The sequence below is a fragment of the Belonocnema kinseyi genome, chromosome 7, assembly GCF_010883055.1.
Source record: "Belonocnema kinseyi isolate 2016_QV_RU_SX_M_011 chromosome 7, B_treatae_v1, whole genome shotgun sequence".
Lineage (NCBI taxonomy): Eukaryota > Metazoa > Arthropoda > Insecta > Hymenoptera > Cynipidae > Belonocnema > Belonocnema kinseyi.
In genome coordinates this window covers 98,046,541-98,067,202 of record NC_046663.1, presented here as the reverse complement: position 1 = coordinate 98,067,202, position 20,662 = coordinate 98,046,541, and the positions used below count along the sequence as shown (strand labels likewise).

General features: G+C 30.9%; 1 protein-coding gene across 5 annotated transcripts in view; it reads right to left on the bottom strand.

Annotated features, from left to right (window-relative positions):
- LOC117177570 (polypyrimidine tract-binding protein 1) overlaps positions 1 to 20,662 on the bottom strand; it is a 636,848-nt gene that overhangs the window by 43,965 nt on the left and 572,221 nt on the right. For all 5 annotated transcript variants that reach the window (XM_033368386.1, XM_033368387.1, XM_033368388.1 and 2 more), the window contains exon 6: positions 19,386 to 19,517. In XM_033368386.1, the coding sequence (XP_033224277.1) occupies positions 19,386 to 19,517 (132 nt within the window). The remainder of the gene's footprint in view (positions 1 to 19,385; positions 19,518 to 20,662) is intronic.

Sequence of the window (20,662 nt, the reverse complement as noted above, 5' to 3'; positions counted from 1 at the left end):
CGACATTTTCAAGAGCGAAAAAAATCACGATGTCATATGAAACTTGAAATGTTTGGTATTGGATATTGTTAACAGATGAAAATACGCCAATTAGCACAAATGATAAGTTCCGACAGTGCCTACAAGTGTGCCTACTGGCCGCTAGATGGCAATACCGGTTTCATATGTATACACCTGGTATAACTGATAAAATCGACAATTTTCTAAGTATCACATGCCCTTAAAGATGGAAGAATTCTTAAATTAGAAACTTGAAATTAATGTTTAAAAATAATTAATTCTAAATTGTGCATCACGATTTTTACTCGAAGTTTAGAAATTAATTATTTAAATGTAAAGTGCAAAATTAATAACTTAAAAATCAATGACAAAGCAATTTTATAATTTTACATTTTTTTCAACATTAAATTAGAAAAATGCAAATATCTTCTTAACCAGGACCCGCGATAAGGTCCCGGTATCCCGGTATAATATTTCAGTCCCGGCTTTCTCCCGGTTCCCCCGGGTGAGTGACCGCCGTGATTATATATACAGGGTGATTTTTTTAACTGGAAACTTTCAAATATCTCGAAAAATAGGCACTCTATGAAAAAATGTTATGAATCAAAAGTTTCAAGTTAAAAAAATTACCCTGTATTTTTAATTATATATATGCAGTATTTACGTTAAAGTGAAACTCTAGATTAAAAATTAGCAGATTCGTTTGGCGGATAATAATTAAAAAGCTAATGGATAGATTAGAAGCATAAAATTCTTTTGTACTAAAAGTGTAAAAAGTCGGCATAGTGAAAAATTGCAGGAGATGAAATTTGAGTATCTACTCGAGACATCTGAATTTTTAGAGTAGTGACGTTTAAGCTGCCTTAAATAACCCTTACCTTTATGTTTCAGCTGCTCTCTTTCAGGAAGATATTTTCTTCATAACGATAAAGAAAGTAACTGGCTTTATAATAAAGGGGGATTTATATAATAAAAAGTAGAGGAAAGTATCAAGCAGTGAAGGGGAGCCATGAAGTATTCTTCAAAATGCTACATCAAATTCTCTGATCTTGCTCAGAAAAAGGAAAATTACATTTCTGGAGAAGAAAAATATTCTCGTAGTGGAACAATGGATAATGTACATATATTACAGTTAGCAAAGAATTGTTTTGCGAGAGCTCTAATTCTTAAGGTTTTTAAATTTATCTGCCAAGTTTTATAATCTAAAAGTATTCATCATCTTCCACAACATCATTTAAAAAATCCAGAATTCAAATTTGTTTACTTTCTAAAGTAGATAGAAAAGTAAGAAGTAAAAATAATCAAAATAGATGAGCAGAAATAATAATTTCATCCGTTTCTTTATATTCAAACATTCAAAAGAGCTATAGAGTTATAAAAGTAACGAAAACAGTACCCACATTTTAAACTTACAAAATTTGTAATTGAATTCTCCGAAGTTTTTCATAAAATTACGAAATGGTGACGGAATCTTCGTAAATTTACCTTAAAGTACGGAAATAATTTCGTAATTTCCTGTCACATGTAATAAATGAAATCTTTTATTTTCTTTTGCACGAAAAACTCCGTAATTGTAACTGAAAATTACTCAATTTATAACTGAATTTTCCGAAACTCATCTTAACTTTACGAAACCTGTACCTCAAGTTTTTTAAATTTATTTTTAAAAATTCAAAATTTATCATCGGATGAAAATCTTTTGTTGAAAAACAAAACATACGTGTTTGACATTTTGTCTCGGAAGATAGATGTAAGTACTCCACTCCCGATATAAGAAATCTCGGTTTACTATACTCCTAGAATTGATGTCATCAGAATTCCCCCGTTTTATCATCAATGCCACACTGCTAGATATGTCCCTAACCGTTCTTATATCGGGAGTTGAGCGTATTTCAAGCTCAAACAATTCCTTGACATCACTAAGGTCAGCCTATAAGATTTCACATTATTTAAAATTAGTTATTTACAAGACCTTGCCGAAATAAATAATTGAAGTGATTCTTTTAAAGCTAATTTCTAGACAAATCAGGAGTTAGAAAATAAAACTGTTGAGGAAGTAGTTGGAAATGCTGAAACTTCTAAAATGAACTCAAAATGCAACACGAGCGAAATAAAAGAAGAGAGATTGATTCATTAAAATCGAACGTGGTTCGTTGGCCATCAGCCATCGGATATTGGTCCCAAGTGAGTCTCGAGGGCAAATTATAGGCTTGCCTACCTGCTGCCAACCCGAGGTTATTGATTGGTGTTAGTTATTAATACGTATGTTCAATTATCAGCGAATCCTTGACAGGTCACAAGCTCGCTTTGCTCTTCCACTGTAATGGAATAATGTTCCATAATTCTATAATAGCAATGCGATTTTGCTCAGACTGCCACGGAATAATGATCTGAATAGTAAACCTGCTCACTAACTGATCTCTTCAACATTCAACTAATCTGGTGACTACTTTCCAGAGAGGATTAAAAAATCTTTTATAAATGTAATAAGATAATTTGAAATTTTAATTAAAAAATGTTTCATTTATTATTATCAAGGCTTCCAAAACTAAATTTACTTGAAAAAGTGACCTATTTAAAGCGAAAAAGTAACCAAAAGAGACTAATTACCAACCAAAAAATGAGTTTAAGTGCCTAATGTTCTTTTGACTTTAAAAGAATTGAAGAAATTCAATTAACAAGAATTCAAAACAATTTAAGATAAATTTGAAAGAACTCAAATGGATTGAACTTTTTGGTTCGATCACAAAGATATTCACTAATTTCAATCAAAGTGGAGTGAATGTATAGTAATTTAAGGGAAATGAGAAGAATGCGATCAAATTAATAAAAATTAATTTAAAAATATGAAAAAATTCATTAAATTCAGTCAGAATTGAGTGGATTTAGAAGAATTGACGTGAAATAACAAAATTAAAAATAAATTAGTATCAATTACTTTAATCTCTCTCCTTAATTAATCTCGTTTAAAAATCTGTCAAACCCTATGAAATCCCTCACTCCATGGAAACAAATTGCTGAAAATCCATTAAAATAGTATAAAAGCCGTGAAATTCTATAAAATTTGATGGTATTTTCTGAAATCCTGAAAAATTTATGAAAGTACAATCAGAGCCTTAAAAATCCCGGAAAATCATTGAATCCCCTCGAATCTTTTCAAATATCTTACAAGCTTATAGGACCTGTAAGATTCTTCCATATCTTCGAAATTCCACCAAATTCTTTAAAACCTAATATTTCCTCAAGTAATGGAAAATTGATGAGATTACTTCAAGGGCTTTTAAAATACCTTAAAATTTTGTAAATCCTCGAAAGTCGTATAAAATACTTTGAAATCTTTTAAAGTATCTAAATAAATACCTTATAGGTCTAAAAAATCGTACCATATCTTCCGAAGTTCTAGATTATCATGGAAATATATAATGAAAAAATTTGAAAAATTTTTAATCTCTTGAAAATGCATTGAATCTTTTAAAACACCCTAAAATAATTCAAAACCCTTGAAAGCGTTCGAATTTTCTTGAAAGTTTTTAAACAATTATTTTTGACAGTTACTTAAAGTGCTTCTTATATGAATTCCCTGACTTTTGTCATCTTTTTTTTCTTGAAAAAACACCAATTTTCTTGGATAAAGAAAATATTTTATCGTCCGTATTTAGACTAATGTTTTCTTGATGCTATGCTATTTTCTTTTTCGTGTATGACTGAAATTCGAAATTGTTGATTTGCTTAATAATTAAATTTTTTATTTTATTATACGTCAAATGTTTTCATCATTAGGAATGTTTAGTAGGGTGGAATAAAAATGATCAAATTAGTCAAATCGTTTGAGCTGGGTGAAAAATATGTGTGGGTTGGCATCCGAAAAAGTAAAAAAAAAATTTTGAAATCGGTTAATATCTTCTGTTCCCTTTTTTGATTTGAAAATTCAAATTTTGGAAAATTCCAAAAAATTTCCCTATTGCTTCAAAAATTCTCGCAAATTTTTTTCATGTTTAGTTTTTGCTATTGAATAATAATAAAAAAATTCTAAATTGAAAACAAAAATTTTTGCTCAATTTAGAATTTTTGGAAAATGGCCCAAAAACTTTTCTTTTATTGAGTCCTATGCACACATTTTTGAAAAAGTTGAATATGTCGAACCTGAAATTTCTTCAACTTTAATGAAAGAAACATACTGTAATTTTGTTTTTTCAAACAAAAATGTGGTAGTGATGTTTCCAGTGTTAAAAAAATGACGAATTTTACGTTTTTTTTAGCAATTTTGACAACTTGCTTAGAGCAAGCTTTCAGACGCAAAAAAGGATGGTGCTATTACGGCAAAACGATATTATCGTAGGAATAAGTTGATGGAATTATTTTATATACATATCCTCCTATGAGAGGGGGTGTTAATGAATGGGGGGGAAATTTGTCAACGGTAGCCAGGTTTTAAGCGAATAGCTAGTAAAGAGTTCAGGAACGAATTTTTTAGATTTATTAGGGGCATATTTTTTATTACATATATGGGCATAAAATATCTGCTTGCCCCCCCCCCCAGCCCCAATAAATTAAAAAAATTATTTGCTGAACTTTTTACTAGCTATTCTCTGATAAAACGGGATACCATTGACAAATTTCTCCCCATGCATTAACACCCCCCATGGGGGGGGGGGGGGTAAGAGTATGAACTGATTTCATCAATTTATTCCTATAAAAATATCGTTTTGCCTTAATAACACCATTATTTTTTGGGCCTGAAAGCTTGGTCTAAGCATGTTGTCAAAATCGCTCATAAAAACGTAAAATTAACAATTTTTTAACGCTGGAAACATCACTAAAAATTTTGTTTACAAAAAAATTACCGGATGTTTCTTTCATAAAAGCTGAAGAAAGTTCAAGTTCGAGATATTCAACTTTTTTTAAAATCTGTGTATAGGACTCAACAAAAAAGATCTTTTTTGGTCATTTTCAAAAATTCTAACTTGAGCAAAATTTTTTTTCAATTTATGATTTTTTTATTATTATTCACTAGCAAAAACTGTAAATCAACAAAATTTGTCATAATTTTCGAAGCAATTAGGCATTTTCACTTCAAACAACAGCTAACTTCACTTCGTTGATTGTTGAGAGGAAAACAAGGGACCAAATTCATGGGATTCAGTTCAGTTTTGCCGTATTTTGATAATATCTTCGTAAAATCTAATTTTTTCTATATAACTGTGTTTGAAAAATAGTTTTTATTTGTCAACTACTATTTAATGAAATACTAAAATAATTATTATTATTCATTACAAAGATATTACACAAATAAAGTTTCGTTCCATGCTTTCGATCCATTTTTTTACCGTCAGCTTTTAACGAAGTGATGTTAGCAGGTCCGTTAAGCTGGCAGGACCACATTACAAAAATGGACTGAAACCCTATAGGGAATTTAGGGCTCATTTAGGGCTAATTTAATGCCCTATTTTCAAATTTATTGCTCCGCAATTTTGCGGAAAAACCTGTGGCCATGCTAGCATAACGTTAACCTAGCAGGACCACACATAAAAAAAAATGACTCAGGCATTATTTCTTTCCACAATAATTTAGGGCTCATTTAGGCCTCTGGCAATATGATAATGAAAATTTTAAGCAAATTGTTTAAATCATTTTTGAATAAACAATTCTAGTAAAAGTGAATTAAACCAAGTTCTTCTTCTACCCTATGTTAAGGCTCACTTATGCTCCATGAATATTATATTTGGATTAAACACAAAATTGTTCAAACAATTATTGTTTAAACAAATTTACCACAAAAAAATTATTTTCTTTTCGTTTCTCTTGCATAATTTCAGGCTCATTTAAGGCTCCTGAAATATCATCCACTAAGTCTTGCGATATTTTCTTTGCCCTTTTTTTTTGTTATAAAGGGTCATTTTTTAACTTGAAACTTTCAAATATCTCGAAAAATAGGCACTCTATGAAGAATGTTATGAATCAAAATTTTATCACCCTGAGTACATACACAGATGTTAAAATCGGTTTCCCCACACCGCCCCCTGGGAGTGGGGGTGGGGGCAAGTTCAAAATCTTAAATGATATTTGAAAAGTTTAAGTTAAAAAAATCACCTTGTATATGGTGTTGTGCTACCTTAACGTTATAAAAAATACGTGAAGAAAACCATAAGCCTCATTTTTACTCCTCGCATAATTTAGGGTTCATTGAGGACTAATTTGGGCCCGTAGTACTAAATTTTGGGCTCTTTTATTTTTTGTAAAAAATAGTGTTTGCAATAGCTTAACAATAAGTTAGTTCAAGATTGCTGTAAAACGTAATAAAAATGATCTTACAGAAAATTCACCTCATAAAATAATTTAGGGCTCATTTAGGGCTCTGGGAATATGATAATTAAACATTTAAAAAATTGTTTAAACAATTTTTTATCTATTTTTAAAAAAATGCTAGAACTCAACATTTGGGAATACCGGTCCAAATTAGTCCTAAAGGAGCCCTAAATTTTGCGAGGAATAAAAATGTGTTTTATGGTTTTCTTCACGTATTTTTTATAAAGTTAAGGTGACAAAAACACCATACATAACAAAAAAAGGGGCTAAGGAAATATCACAAGCCTTCGGTCGATGATATTTCAGGAGCCTTAAGTGAGCCTGAAACGATGCAAAAGAAACAAAAATGAAATAATTTTTTTGTGGTAAATTTGTTTAAACAATTTGTTGTTAAATTCAAATATTATATTCGTGGACCCCTAAGACCTAAGTGAGCCTTAATATAGGGCAGAAAAAGAAATTGGTTTAATTCATTTTTACTAGAATTGTATAACAATTTTTTTAAATTTTTCATTCTCATATTGCCAGAGCCCTAAATGAGCCCTAAATTATTGTGGAAACAAATAATGCCTAAGTCGTTTTTTGCTCTGTGCGGTCATGCTAGGTTAACGTTAAGCTAGCATGATCATAGGTTTTTTCGAAAAATTGTGGAGCATTAAATTCGAAAATAGGACATTAAGTGAGCCCTAAATGAGTCCTAAATTATAGAGCAAAGGAATTTAGAAAAATTATTTTTTTACTATGTGTGATTCTGTTAACGTTAAACTAGCATGACCACCGGTCTTTTTGTTTAAATGAAAAGCATTATATTTTGCAATGGGGCATTAAATTAGCCCTAAATGAGCCCTAAATTCCCTATAGGTTTTCAGTTCATTTTTGTAATGTGGTCCTGCCAGCTTAACGGACCTGAAGTGAGCTGATGTTTGAAGTGAAAACACCTAATAAGGAAATTTTTTGGAATTTTGAAAAATTCGAATTTTCAAATCCAAAACGGGAACAGAAGATATTAAACGATTTCAAAATCTTCTCTTTTTTTTTTTTCTCGGATACCAACCCACAAATATTTTTCACTCAGTTCAAACGATTCGACTCATTTGATGATTTTCACTCCGCCATAATGTTTACTATTAAGCGCTATTATAGCTGCAATTTGAAATAAAATTCTAGAATTTTGAACACATTATTCAATGTTGAGTGTTATTCATTTAAAATTGAAAATTTCAATTTAAAAGGCACTCTTTGACTTTGAAAAAAATGCTCATGGCTTTTTAGATTTCATAAGATTTATTTTCAAAGAGCATCATACAATTTTATTGAGCTTTGCTAACTCCTTCATCAATATTTATTTCATAGATACCCATAATAGACTTTTGGTTTTTCATATTCTTCAGAATTGAAAGAATTTTATTTCGAAGAGCTTCGTAAAATCGTACAAGGCTTCAAGCAATCCTTGTAAAATTTCAAAAGCTCTCATTGAAAAAATATCCCTTTATCAAATATAATCCAGGTTACTGCTTTTTCATCATAAGCTGGTATGTAGATATTTAAAGACATGATTTTACCTTATTACAATCTAGGGCATTAAAACAGCCTTTCCAGCATTTGTATTAATATTTGATAATTATAAGTATGGATCGATAAATAATAAAACAGTTTGTCCTTACTTTAGAAGCACGTGTAAGAACCAAACTAGTAGAGAACTATAATAAAGTTCAGTTCGTTAAGTAAATACTAAAATAGACATAAAATGCATCTCGCTTATGATGGAATTAATTTTGTACTTACTATGAATGGGAAATGGTAAAATACGATACTCCGAATATCGATCGAGAGTACAGAGGGAAGGCTTTTAACATTTATGCCAGGTTATCCATGGGCTCGAAGACTTAGTAACATAAATAAACCTAAGTGGTTGGTCAGGGCACCTGGGACACCCTAAATCTTACCTTATTAAGACCCACCTCCCAATATCTTCTGAAATTTTGCCTCTATTATATCGACTTTCCGAAGGAAATTTCACTGAATATACATTACGTATAGAAAACACGATAAATTGTCCTGAGAACGGAGTAATCACTTAGAATTATCAGATCTAGTTACCGGGATTGTTATATCGATTAAACTTTTTCTCACAATACAAATTACTTACAGAATTATTTTCCGATTCGAATAAACCAATATCGTTTGAATGAAATATTAGGAACAATTTTTTTTTTTAATTTTGATGAAAATTCTAGTAAAAATTTAAAATATTGTGAAGTTTCACATATTTTTAAAGAGGCTTCAACTATCAGAGATCACACCATATGTAAGCATGGTGTCCTGCGAGTTATCCCTATATTATAGGGGCAGGTCGAACCAAAATAGTCAGAAAGTCCCATAAACTTTTTTGGCCCGATAAGTATTTTGGGACTTACAGAGCTTTGAAATTGCATGTAGGTGAGCCGCTTTTATGACGTGTGCGCGCACGGAAGCCAGATATTGTCAGCACCACTTCCTCTCTAGCGCCAAGTTTACGACGCTTAAGTTGTACAAAAAAGCAAAATCTAAGCTCGCTCGACAACTTCAAACTTTTACCAAATCATGTTTTTTATCAACTTAATGCTTTCGAATGGTTAAGGTCCTAATAATTTTTTTTTAAACTCAGTAAACTGTAGCCTGATATTAATGCACCCCCCCCCCCCCAGGACCAACCTGTACAGTGTCATCGACATCACTGATGCAGGAGCGGTTTCTAAGGGGTGTGGGGGGGGGGGGGGGTTTAACATAATATCTCAAGTTACTGATTTTTCAAACGAATAATTGCATTTTTAACAACAAAAAAAACTAATTTTTAAGCTAACACTTGAACTTAAAAGCAAGAAACGAAATGGCGGTATTTTCAAACTTGAAAAAATGAATTATAACCAAATCGTCGAATTAAGAAAAGCAAGAATAAAATTCAACAAAAAATAGATGCATTTTCAAACAAATAGTGAGATTTTGAAGCCCAAAAAACAACTTTTCAGGTGAGATTTGAGTTTTCAATCCAAGAATTCTAATTTTCAACAGAATGATGAATTTTCAACGAAAAACGTAATAGTTGATATTTCAACCAAAGAAGATGAAATTTCAACAAAAAAACAAGTGAATTCTTTTCATCAGAAAGAAAAATTTTCAACTAAAAAAAAAATGAATTGTTCTTAAATAAACGAATTTTCAATATATAAACACTTTTCAGTCATCCTTTTTTTCTTTTATAACAGGAGATAAATAATATGAAAAGTAGGAAATTTGGTTTTTCATAGTTCGGAATGATTCGAATCCTGCAGCCTACGAAACCCTTCCTTGAGAGTACTTGGGGACCTCTTTAGCCATTCATTAAAAGTTGGTTCAGGCACAACGCGTCAAATGAACAACCTTGTTTCGGTCTACTCTGAAATGGTTTAAAAATAAGACATTGGACGAAGATTTAAAATAAATTGAAAGATAAACGGTGATTAATAGCATGTCTTTAGTCTAGCGTGATTTCGATGGGAAACAAGGAGCGTATAAGGAACTGTAGAGTTTGCTCCATGGCTTTCGCCAGTTTTCAAAGAGAAAAGCGTTGAAAAGAGGGCAAGGATGGCAACCGAGAGAAAAAGTGAAAATGAGAGACCAGGGAAAGACCGAATGGAGCGAAGCATTAATCAAACAGCTCTATGATTAATGGTTCCTCGGTACCGTGAAGGCAGTGCGGAACGCCTAATGTTCCGGTTCGATCATTCCAGTTGCTCGTTCTCGCGGTTTTCGCATAGTCACTTATTTTGTTTATGTATGTCTGATGGTATGAATCAACATTTCCTTGAATATTCAAAATGTTTCAAACCCAGCATTTACCGCCATTATGAATCTGAATCGTCATTTACTACAGCGAAATATTAAAAGGGCTATTCTCATCCAAGCACGCTAAAAGGATTTTCTCATCCAAGCTGAATGAAACTGATTTTACCTGCTAACAATAGAATTTCAAATTCACAGTCAACAACGTCTTTAGTGTTGATCCATCAGAACTTTCCGCGAAAGCTTTTGTGAAAAAATGCGAAGAGCGAGATTATATGTGTTAAGCAATTACAACTGAACTTTTTAACTTGAAGCAGTTGAAGTGTCACTGATATTGAAGTAACTTTTTGTTAGTTTTAGGGAGATGAGAATAATTTGATGAAATTCGTAAAAATTTAAGTAAATTGAAAATAATTTAAAAATTAACAATATTCCTTGAATTACGTTAGTTTGGGATGAGTTTAGAAAAACGCAAAGGGTGATCATAAGAAGTTAATGAAAAATCTAAGAATTCAAGGCAAGTTCTAAAGACTTCCGAATAAATTGAAAAAAAAACTTTAAAAAAAATCCATTTGAAGTAAGTAAAATTGAATGGATTTAAAAGAATCAAGTAAATTCAAGAAATGCAAGCGAACTCTGAGAAATATAAAATAATTCATGACAAATTAATAAGAATTCAGAGTAAATTTCAAATGAATTTACATGAATTGCAAACAATATTTGAAAACCTTTTCAAATCTTTGAAGCTCTACAAAACTCCTCAATTGCCGTGAAGAAATTCTTTGGAATCTTTAAAAACATCCTAATAATACCCTATAGGTCCTATAAAATGATTCAATACCTTCCGAAATTCTAATAAATTATTTGAAATTCCATGAAAAATGGTCAAAATATCTTATTATTATAACTTAATGTAAGCCCTTTAAGATCTCTTTAAATTACTGAAATCAATTAAAAATTCGTGAAATCTTTTAAAATAACCTTAAATATTTAAAAACCTTTGAATTCCAATTGCAATACTAAAGTCCATGGAAATTCCCTAAAATCTTATAAAATACCCTAATATATGTCAAGTCCTTTAATTTCTTTGTAATTTCTTTGACATTATTAAAGTTCGTTGAAAATTCCGTGAAATATTTTTAATTTGAGAGAAAATTTGGGAACAAAAGTAACTAACAATGAGTGTGTGTCAATCTTGATTATTCTTGACAGTTACTTAAAGTGCTTCTTACAGTAATTCTAAGACTTTGCCATTTTTTTCTCAAAAGTCCCTGACTTTTCTCTGATTTTCCCTGAACATCAACATATTCTGACTTTGACTTAATTTCCAGGTTTTCCTTGACCTGCGAGCACTCTGAATATTGCGAGAAAATTTTGGGAAAACATAAATTTCATAGAAAATTGGATGAAATCTTGATGCAAAATACGAAATTAAGTCGGGAATAAACCTCCTATATAACTAGGATGTATTTAAGTGAATTATGGAGATGATTTGGGGAGGCTAATGCGTTTAAGGTAGTTCACGCGAGATTTCACTTTTCTTAGGAATTTTCTTAAATTTTCTCAATACATTCAGGAGATTAGCATGCAACGACCATGCAGTTTTTAACTCTATATTAAGTCTGTGAAGTTTGATATTATCTACTGAAAACAGGACCTTTTACAGGGGTCCCATATAAAAAGAATTAAATTTATACAATTTTAATTGTAGGATCTAAACAGTTCTTACCATTTAGATTATAAACTAATGATGTACAGAAAAAGATAAAACAAAAATTTTACAAAAATTGCAAATTTTTCTTGAGTTTGGGATAAGATATATAACTATCCAAAGACTAATATTTTTGTTCACGCGAGGAATATAACGCAAGGAAGTACTGACGATTTGACAACACTGCTTGCCTTGCTCTTGAAGGCGCTTGTCAAATCCACCTGCGTGAGCACCTCTGCCATAGCAATTAAACTGAGTGCGGTGTTGCCTCGCTCATTGCTTAACTAAAATGCGATGTATACGTATATTATAGGTTTTTTTGAATCAAGAGCGAGAGTGTACAAACCTAATCAAAATTTTTGATGAAAGGTTAGGAGAAACGCAATGGCGCTTTGGATCAGCCTGAGTTTAAACTTTTGCACAAATTTCGCGCGCCTGAACTACCTTAAGGTAGTACAACCCTATATCCAGTGAGAAAAGCTTTACTCCAGATCAAGCGGAGAGATTTTCAGAGTTAGGTTTTCCAAGTTAACTCACAGCTTACAGGAGTAATCTTTCGAGCTGATTACATGTCGGTCGACCCAAAATATCCCTCCTCAACTCGTCGCTTTATAAGCCTACTTTGACTACAGCGAACGTAACATCGGCAGCACTGTAGTATATGTTTTGTATTGCTCCATTAACGGCTTAGAGCCTTGCCCTTATTCTCAAACAACTTTTCTCTGATCTCTCGCTTTTTATCTTTAAACCTTTTCCATCTTCTCTTTTCTTTGTGAAATATAACATTCGAAAGATGACAGAAATTGCAAAAATTAAACTCACACTAAGGAAAAGCTACATAAAAGTTAGCTTCTTCTAAATAAACTCATAGTCAACTCGAATAAACCAGAGCGCGGTATGTTTTTTAAATCGCTCATCTGCTGGAGACAAGACTGAAGAAAAATGATTCTTGAAATTTATTTCATAATTTTATCTAGAAAATGTATACCCCTAAAATGATATAATTATTCCTTGTCAAGAACTTTTCAGCTGTGCAATAATATACTTGGAACATAAATTTGTTTTTTTAATTTCGTGTCACGAATAATTTTTAAACCGACCCTGGTGATCAAGCTGTAAAGCGGAAATGTTCGGATTTTAAAAGAAGAACCGATACTATAGATATTTCGAATGAACCCGAAAGCAGTCGAATTTTTACCATCTTTTCAAAATATTAAATATACTTGCTTCATTTTTTGTATGGGTTTTGGGTGCCCTCTTAGTTCCTTTCCGTTTTATTATCTGGCGGTCTGGCATGGGTAACCATGTCAGTAGCAACGCTACTGCCAACATATCCGTCATTTTCATGAGAGGAAAGTTCAAGCCCGACCGCAAAGCCACTTATTATTATTATTATTGTAATTGCTTCGTAGATACTAAACAAATGATAAAAGTATGTTCTAAATATACCGAAACAATAGATTGATTTTCAATCTCACAATAAAACATTTTATATAATTCTGTAATACTTAAGTTTGATCTTAGAAATTTTTTCTCTACTTGAACTTGTCACATTTCGCTAATTTGTATTTAGAGAAGATGCTTATAATTTTATTTAAAAGACACAGGGTCCAAAGACTTTTCTCCTCCCCTGGTCTCTGAAGAACACTCAGACTTCTCGTCTTGTCTGAGTTCTCAAGAGCATATCAAGCACACTACACGTTCTTCATTCTGGATATGGTACTTCATGCGATAAACGTTGGCATCTCGTGTACGTATAATCTCGCAGAGTATAAGACGATAACGCCATTACATATAAGTTTCACGATTCATGAGTCAATACTCAAGTTTAATCGAGTCGCCACTGACCCTTCCGCATTCAATAATAAGGTCCCAGAGATATGTTTTCTTCAAAAGGTCAAAAAAGACCCTGATTACGAACATTTTGGTTATTTTTTCGAAATTCTAGTAATGTTTAACGTAATATTAATCAGTTTTAACACAATAGGCAGGAAGTTAAATATTTTTAAAACCCGCTTATTATTACGAAATCAAATTTGGGATAAATTGACATTTCTGGCTTGTAAAGGAACAGAGATTTGCTCAAAATATATTGTGTATGTTCTGTGAATAAATAGTGGATCGCCATACGAGAAAATATCACGAGAGTAAACATTTTTATTTTGTGCAAGAGATTAACAAAAAATTTTAATCTATTTTCTTAAGCAAGCACGAGAGAAATAAGTATCAACTTCAGTGCTTATAGAAGTATATTTCAGTTTTTAAACTTTTTTGCTCTCTGAATGAAAATTGGTAACATTTAATTAATTGCTAGTGAAAATTTACAGATCCGATTAACGAAAAGAGAGCCACTAAAGATTAGTAAAAAATTACTAATTCGATTAGTCGAGATATTTCCTAATTCAATAGTGAAAAACTAATTACTCCGTAACCAATTTATTTAGGACTTTATATAATAATTTGAAAAAAGTTAAAAACATGGAAATCGTAAAAAATAGAAAAGCTTGATAAAACAACGCGATGGTGTAACATTTCTCATCTCTATCGAAATTATAGAAGGACATATTATGGAATTGTAAGCGTGACGTAAACAGTATCTAATTTAAAAAGATCTTCCGACTGTTCGCTCAAATTTAAGAAAAATCAGAGTATTTTACCATCTTAAAATTATAAGGGATCGATGGGCTAAAATTATTTATTCATATTAAGGTTCTTTGCGTGCTACTTTTCAACAGAGTTCTGTTTCCAATTTTCGAAATTTTTTTTGGTTATACATTTTTCTCATTTTTCACAAAAAATTACAATCATTTAGCAAACTTTGTAAAAATGAATTTCCTTGAATAAGGATAATTTAAATGTCTAAAGAAGCCTTTTTTTGACAGTTTTTTTTCTTACATAAAATATACTTTATTGATTCTCTGAATCAAAAATTTAAAAACTTAACTAATAACCAGTAAAATTTTACAGATTTGATTAGCGAAGTTAGCCACTAAAGATTAGCTAAAAATTGTTAATGCAATTAGGCAACTTAGGACTGCAGAATACAGTAATTAAAAAAAAGGTTAGATAAATGGGAAAAGTGAAAAATAGAAAATATTTGTAACTCCATTGAAGCTATGAGAAGGCCCTATTCTGAAATTGTAAACGTGTACTAGCCGATTTCTATGTTTTAAATATTGTCTTTTGATTAGTTGTACGAAGTTAAGAAAAATCAGCATGTTTTGAAATTACAATGGATCAAGGGCTATAACTTAATAATGCATATTTAGGGTCCTAATGCTCTATTTTTCAACAGAATACTTTTTTCGATTTGAACATTTGTTACGATTTAACATTTTTCTAGTCTTCCATAGAAAATTGCAGTTATTCAAGGGATCGTGGATTTATAAAAAGTATATTGTTTAAAAGGCTGTGAATAAATAATAGCACCTGGTACAAGAAAATTGTACAGGAGTAAAATGTTTTAATCAGGAGAGTTTATAAAGAATAAACAATGATATCATGGGTATGTATACGTGTTGCAACAGAATTAGGGAAAATTATGGCACTGATTGGCCTGAATGATTTTTCATTAACAAATGAATCTAGACGATTTCCTTTTAAACGAAGAATTTTTTAAATAAAAATTCACGGAGACAAATTTTCATTCGATCGAAATGTTTCTTTTTTCTTTCAAACGATTTAATCTCGATATAGACAATGTATAAGTTAAAAAATTTTCTCAGCAATAGGTTCTAAAATAAAACTGTGCAAATATTTTAATTTTGTCAAGGCAAAAAAGTGCAATAAGCAAAAAAATTTTATTTTCGCTCAGAGACGATAAAAATGATTCTATCTTTTTTTCGAAAAAATAACCAGGATATTCGTAATCAGGGGACATTTTCTGACCTTTTGTAAATTAAATTTTTTCTAAAAATAGATCTTCTCCTTTCGCACCACTGGCCAGGTTTTACAAGTCAAATTTTTCCAGGAATCTGTATTATCATCAGATAATAACAGAATTTCTTAATGTCTTTACATACTAAATGGAAATGTGAATTCAAAATTTTTTTAATTAAATTTTTTCTGAAATAATGCAGGTATTTCTGAAAAAGGATTCTTCTCTAGATCTCTCTAATAGCTCAATGAGAAAGCAACCGACCGGCAATCTAGCCATCTAACATGCAAAGACTTTAAGTACTTCTGATATTCTCTTATGATAATACAGATTCCTTGAAAAAAGTTTTGACATGTTGTACAAAAGGTACCTGAAGGAGGATCTCTTAGTGCATGCAGAAGTGTTAGTAGCGAATGCAGTAGATAGATATCGCATAAGCATAGAAACATAGAAACGATGAGTAAAATGTAACTTGAAAGCCTAACGTGGCTGTGGTAATGCAGTGATGTTTGAAACAAGGGATGGTTACTTGAGGGAAACGTATCTCTGCCATTATTAGGGAAGGCAGTCCTCACTTGGTTCCTGTGAGACACAAGGCTGGGAACCAGAAACAACCCTGGTGGTTGAAGGATGGCAAGATCAAGGAAGAGTAGTAGAGAAGGAGGATAACAGGATAACGGGAGTGCTTCCGGTTCGAGTTGAGTGGGCCATGCATTTTTAACGCTCGCCTGGCTTGGCAAACACACTCGCGGCGCTCTCCTGTACATGTATAACGCAGACCAGAAACTGGCTGCAGCCGACCGCACGCCGTGTAAAACCGACTTAGCCCGGGGAGTAAACCAAACCTGTCTGCTCTTTCCAACCCCCTATGCTCTTCGCCCTCCCACCTTCGTTCTTCAGCCCACCGCGCCGTAAACCACGTGGAAGCTTCGCGTCGCAAACGCGAAGCGGAAACGTTATTAGTTACTTCCTTGATACTGAGATGTACAGTTGTATGAAAGGACACCATATACCATGCCTTCATGCACCATTTATGAATTTCAATTTAATGAATGCCGAAAAGGAAATTCGATATTTGACTTGCCTTTAGAGCTCGCCAGGACTTTATTATACACTATGTACAAATTTGAGGTCTTGCTTCAGAATTTGCAAAACGCTCAAAACGCTTCTAAAATTTGTTTTGAAATTTTTAAAATGCACATTTTATTTAATTTTTTTTTAATCTTCCCAAGTTTTAACTTTTTTTTAAACAAAAATTTTCCATTAAAATAGTTGAACTTCAATCCAAAAAAGATTATTTTTTAACCGATTTAATTTTTCACCAACAAAGTTACAAATTTTTACCAAAAGCGTTGAATTTATACAAAATAACTCAATTGCCAAAAACAAAAATACAATTTTTCAACTAAAAAGTTAATTTTAAACATTTTAAACCGGACAAGTTGAATTCTCATCGAAAAAGTTTCATTTTCAACAACAGAGAAGAACTTTCAACTAAAAATGGAATAGTCGGTACTTTAGCGAAAAAATTTTATTTTGAATCAATAACAGTTGGACTCATTAAAACAGTCGAATTTTCAACAAAATAGTTGAGTTTTTCACCAACAAGAATAATTTTTTCCAAACAAGAGGATTTTAAAACAAGACAAATGAAATTTCAACAAAAAAATATCAATTTTCAACCAAAAATGGAATGCGTAAATTTACCGTAAAAAAAGGAATGTTCAACAAAATAGTTGGATACGCAACCAAACAATTTTATTTTTAACTAAAAATATAAAAATTCTATCTATCTACCCAGTAAAAATTAAAAATGTGCTTAAAATTTTCGAAATATTTTTCAAAATTTTTATGACATATCTTAATTTGTAACCAACTTCAATAACCAATGGCTCATTTTTTTGTGCGAAACATTCTCTACAATTCTACTCTATGCATTATGTTAAAAATAATTACTCTATTCAATAGATTTAAAAACATTATTTTTTATCAAAATTTATCCTGTATAATATTTCAGAGAACATTTAAAATAAAAAAATGACCAATTGTTTTTTAAAATTAAATGAAACTTTTATTTATTAAATACGCTTGTTCCATGATTTAACGATAGTAGAATTTTGCAATAATATATTTGCTGCTCTTGAGATTATTGAACACAAAATGTGATTTCAATCATTTACTGCTCAGGAGATTAAAAATAAATGATTAATATTTTAAATATCACAATGACCTTGAGATGCTAAATCGTTTCTAACAATCAGTGACTCTATTTAAAAAAATACGGTTTTTACAATAAATAAAAAAATTAGAACTTCATAAAAATTATTTTCTCTCTAGTCAAAATAATTATCTATTTAGATCTTAAATTAAAAATATGACAAAATTTTGCAACAATCCTAAGAACGAGCTTTGGTGAGCATAATTAAATTAAATCGATGCATGTATATTTTATGCACGTATTTAGCAATATTCGAAATTAAATGTTGTTTTTAATACTACGTTATTCTGATATAATTTTTGGACCCCAAGTTCTTAAAATGTAAGCAAGATTTAAAAAGTAGACTACTTATAATTGTAACACTTATTTAAAAATTTAAAAATAATTTTTCATGATTAAAGCTTCATTTATCACGTATAAAACTAATATTATTCAGTTTGTAGCTCATAATTTAAGATTGATCAGTTTTAAAGTGGTGCGGCTGAAAATCCCGAAAAATAAAATACTCGAAATAGAAAATTCCCCAAATTATAAAATTCCCGAAAAATAAAAATTCCGAACTGAAAAATTTCCGGATAATAAAAATCTACCAGCTTAAAATATTGTCGAATTGAAATATTCTCGAATAATAAAATTCTCGACGGAATAATTTGGGGAAATTTCTATTTCGAACATTTTATTGAACAGGAATTTTACAGTGTCGGGAGTTTTATTTTTCGGAATCTGTCAACCATCCCTTTAAAGATCTGAAATAGAGATAAATTTTTTAAATCTACTTTATTTAAAAAAAGATTGTTGAATTAAAAAAAACATAGCTATTTTAAAGAATGTCAAAATTAATCCGTTAAATCTCAGATTATTTCAAATGATTTTAAGTTTCAGTCAAAAAATAAATTTAGTCAGTTTTGGGTTTCCTGGTCAATTGCTCCTCCCTAAATAATTAAAATGCCAGATCTATTTGCAAAGCCAAAAGAATTAATGTGAAATTAAAATTAAAATTTTCGAAACGTGCAAAATAGCAAACCCATACAGATGAACAGAAATCGTATTTTACGTAGCGATAAAGTGAGGCAAATGATCAAACTAGAAAAAAATCACTGCTGGTCATTTCTTGAACTTATTAGACTACTCTAGACTCTCCTATTATTTTGGTTCCTTTTATTGCAAAAATAAGTCGTTTCTCTATGTGGAAAATTACACAATAAAACAAAATACTACGACAGTGTTTCATTTTACTGCCTCTTTCTTTTCCGTCTTCTCGAAAGTGCTACACGTTTGCAATAAAATTCTCCATTCCGCAATAACGAAAAAGTCATCTATAAAAAGCGTAAGTTTATTATTCATCATAAATATTTATAAAGAAAACCAGAAAGCCTTTTGCTCTGTTCACATTATAATTGATATAATTTTTTCTCATTTTTCAGTTAGATATATTAATTCAAGTAAATATTTTTATTTATATTTTCATTTACCTGATAGAGGATATCTAGGTTGATTTGATAGACCATGTGTTCAACGATAACCCTCAAAACAGTATTTGGTCCTCCTTGTGTCTCTCCACCCTGAACTTGTCCAACTTGTCCTTGTGCTTGTACAGCTGTGTTCTGTAATCAAAAAAACAATAACAATCATTATTATTTTATCATTAATTTCTCAAATATCTATCTATCATTCTTGGCTGCATAAGATATGTTTCTAAGCGTAAAATTGAGTATGAAATTAAATTCACGGTCAAGCATTTTTATTTACATTTTTTTCTGTAACCGCATGTGGAGGAAAGATCTAATCAAGCAAACTCGATTATGTTAAAAGTACAATAAGGGGCGGTTCATGAAAAAAATACAAAATTGAAAGAGGCATTACAGCCCAAATGCTCTCAACGCATGTGGGAATTAGGTTAACTTTTCACGAAAATTGGAGACTAATGGGGTTAATAAATTGTTTTAAATAAAATTATTGTGTAGGTACCATATTTAATTGAATATGAAACGCCGAAGATTTCAAGTCGAAAATAAAATTTTCAATGAGAAATTTGAATTTCCAAATAAATAAATTAACCTTCGAACAAAAGGTATGAATTTCTAAAAAAATAGTTCAATTTTCAGCTAAAATGATGAATCCTCAACACCAAAAATTTATTTTTAGTAAAGAAGTTCAACAACTTTCAACCAGGTAGAGGAGCTTTCAATTTAAAAATATTAAATCTCAAAACAAAATATAATAGATAAAGGTCCGACCAAACAAATGTTAAAATATCAATTCTCTACGACAAATAATCAAAGAGGAAAAAATATGTTAACCAAATTGTTGAACTTTCAAGTCCAAAAGACGAATTTATAACCGCCTCGCTAAATTTTGAAAAGAAAAAGATAAATTTTCAATAAACGTGTAATAGTTAAATTTTCAACTGAAGGGTCCGGTCTAAACCTGTTAACTGACATTTCACAAACTTTACAAGGCGAAGGGAATCGTTCCGCGGATCTATGCCGTAGATACCAACGAAAGATATGAATTCTGAACTAATAATATAATAATAGACTTTTCAATCAAAAATAATTCAATTTCAACGAAAAATACTTGGATTTTTTTATTGGCTTCTATTAATTCATTCCGAATTAACCCTTAAACGGCCAAAACGCCACTACCAAGACACTGCTTTTCAACGGCCAATAACTAAGACTATTCGACACTAGAAAAAATTGAGACACATATATTTTTATTGTTTAAGATCTCCTCTTTCCGACGGTGC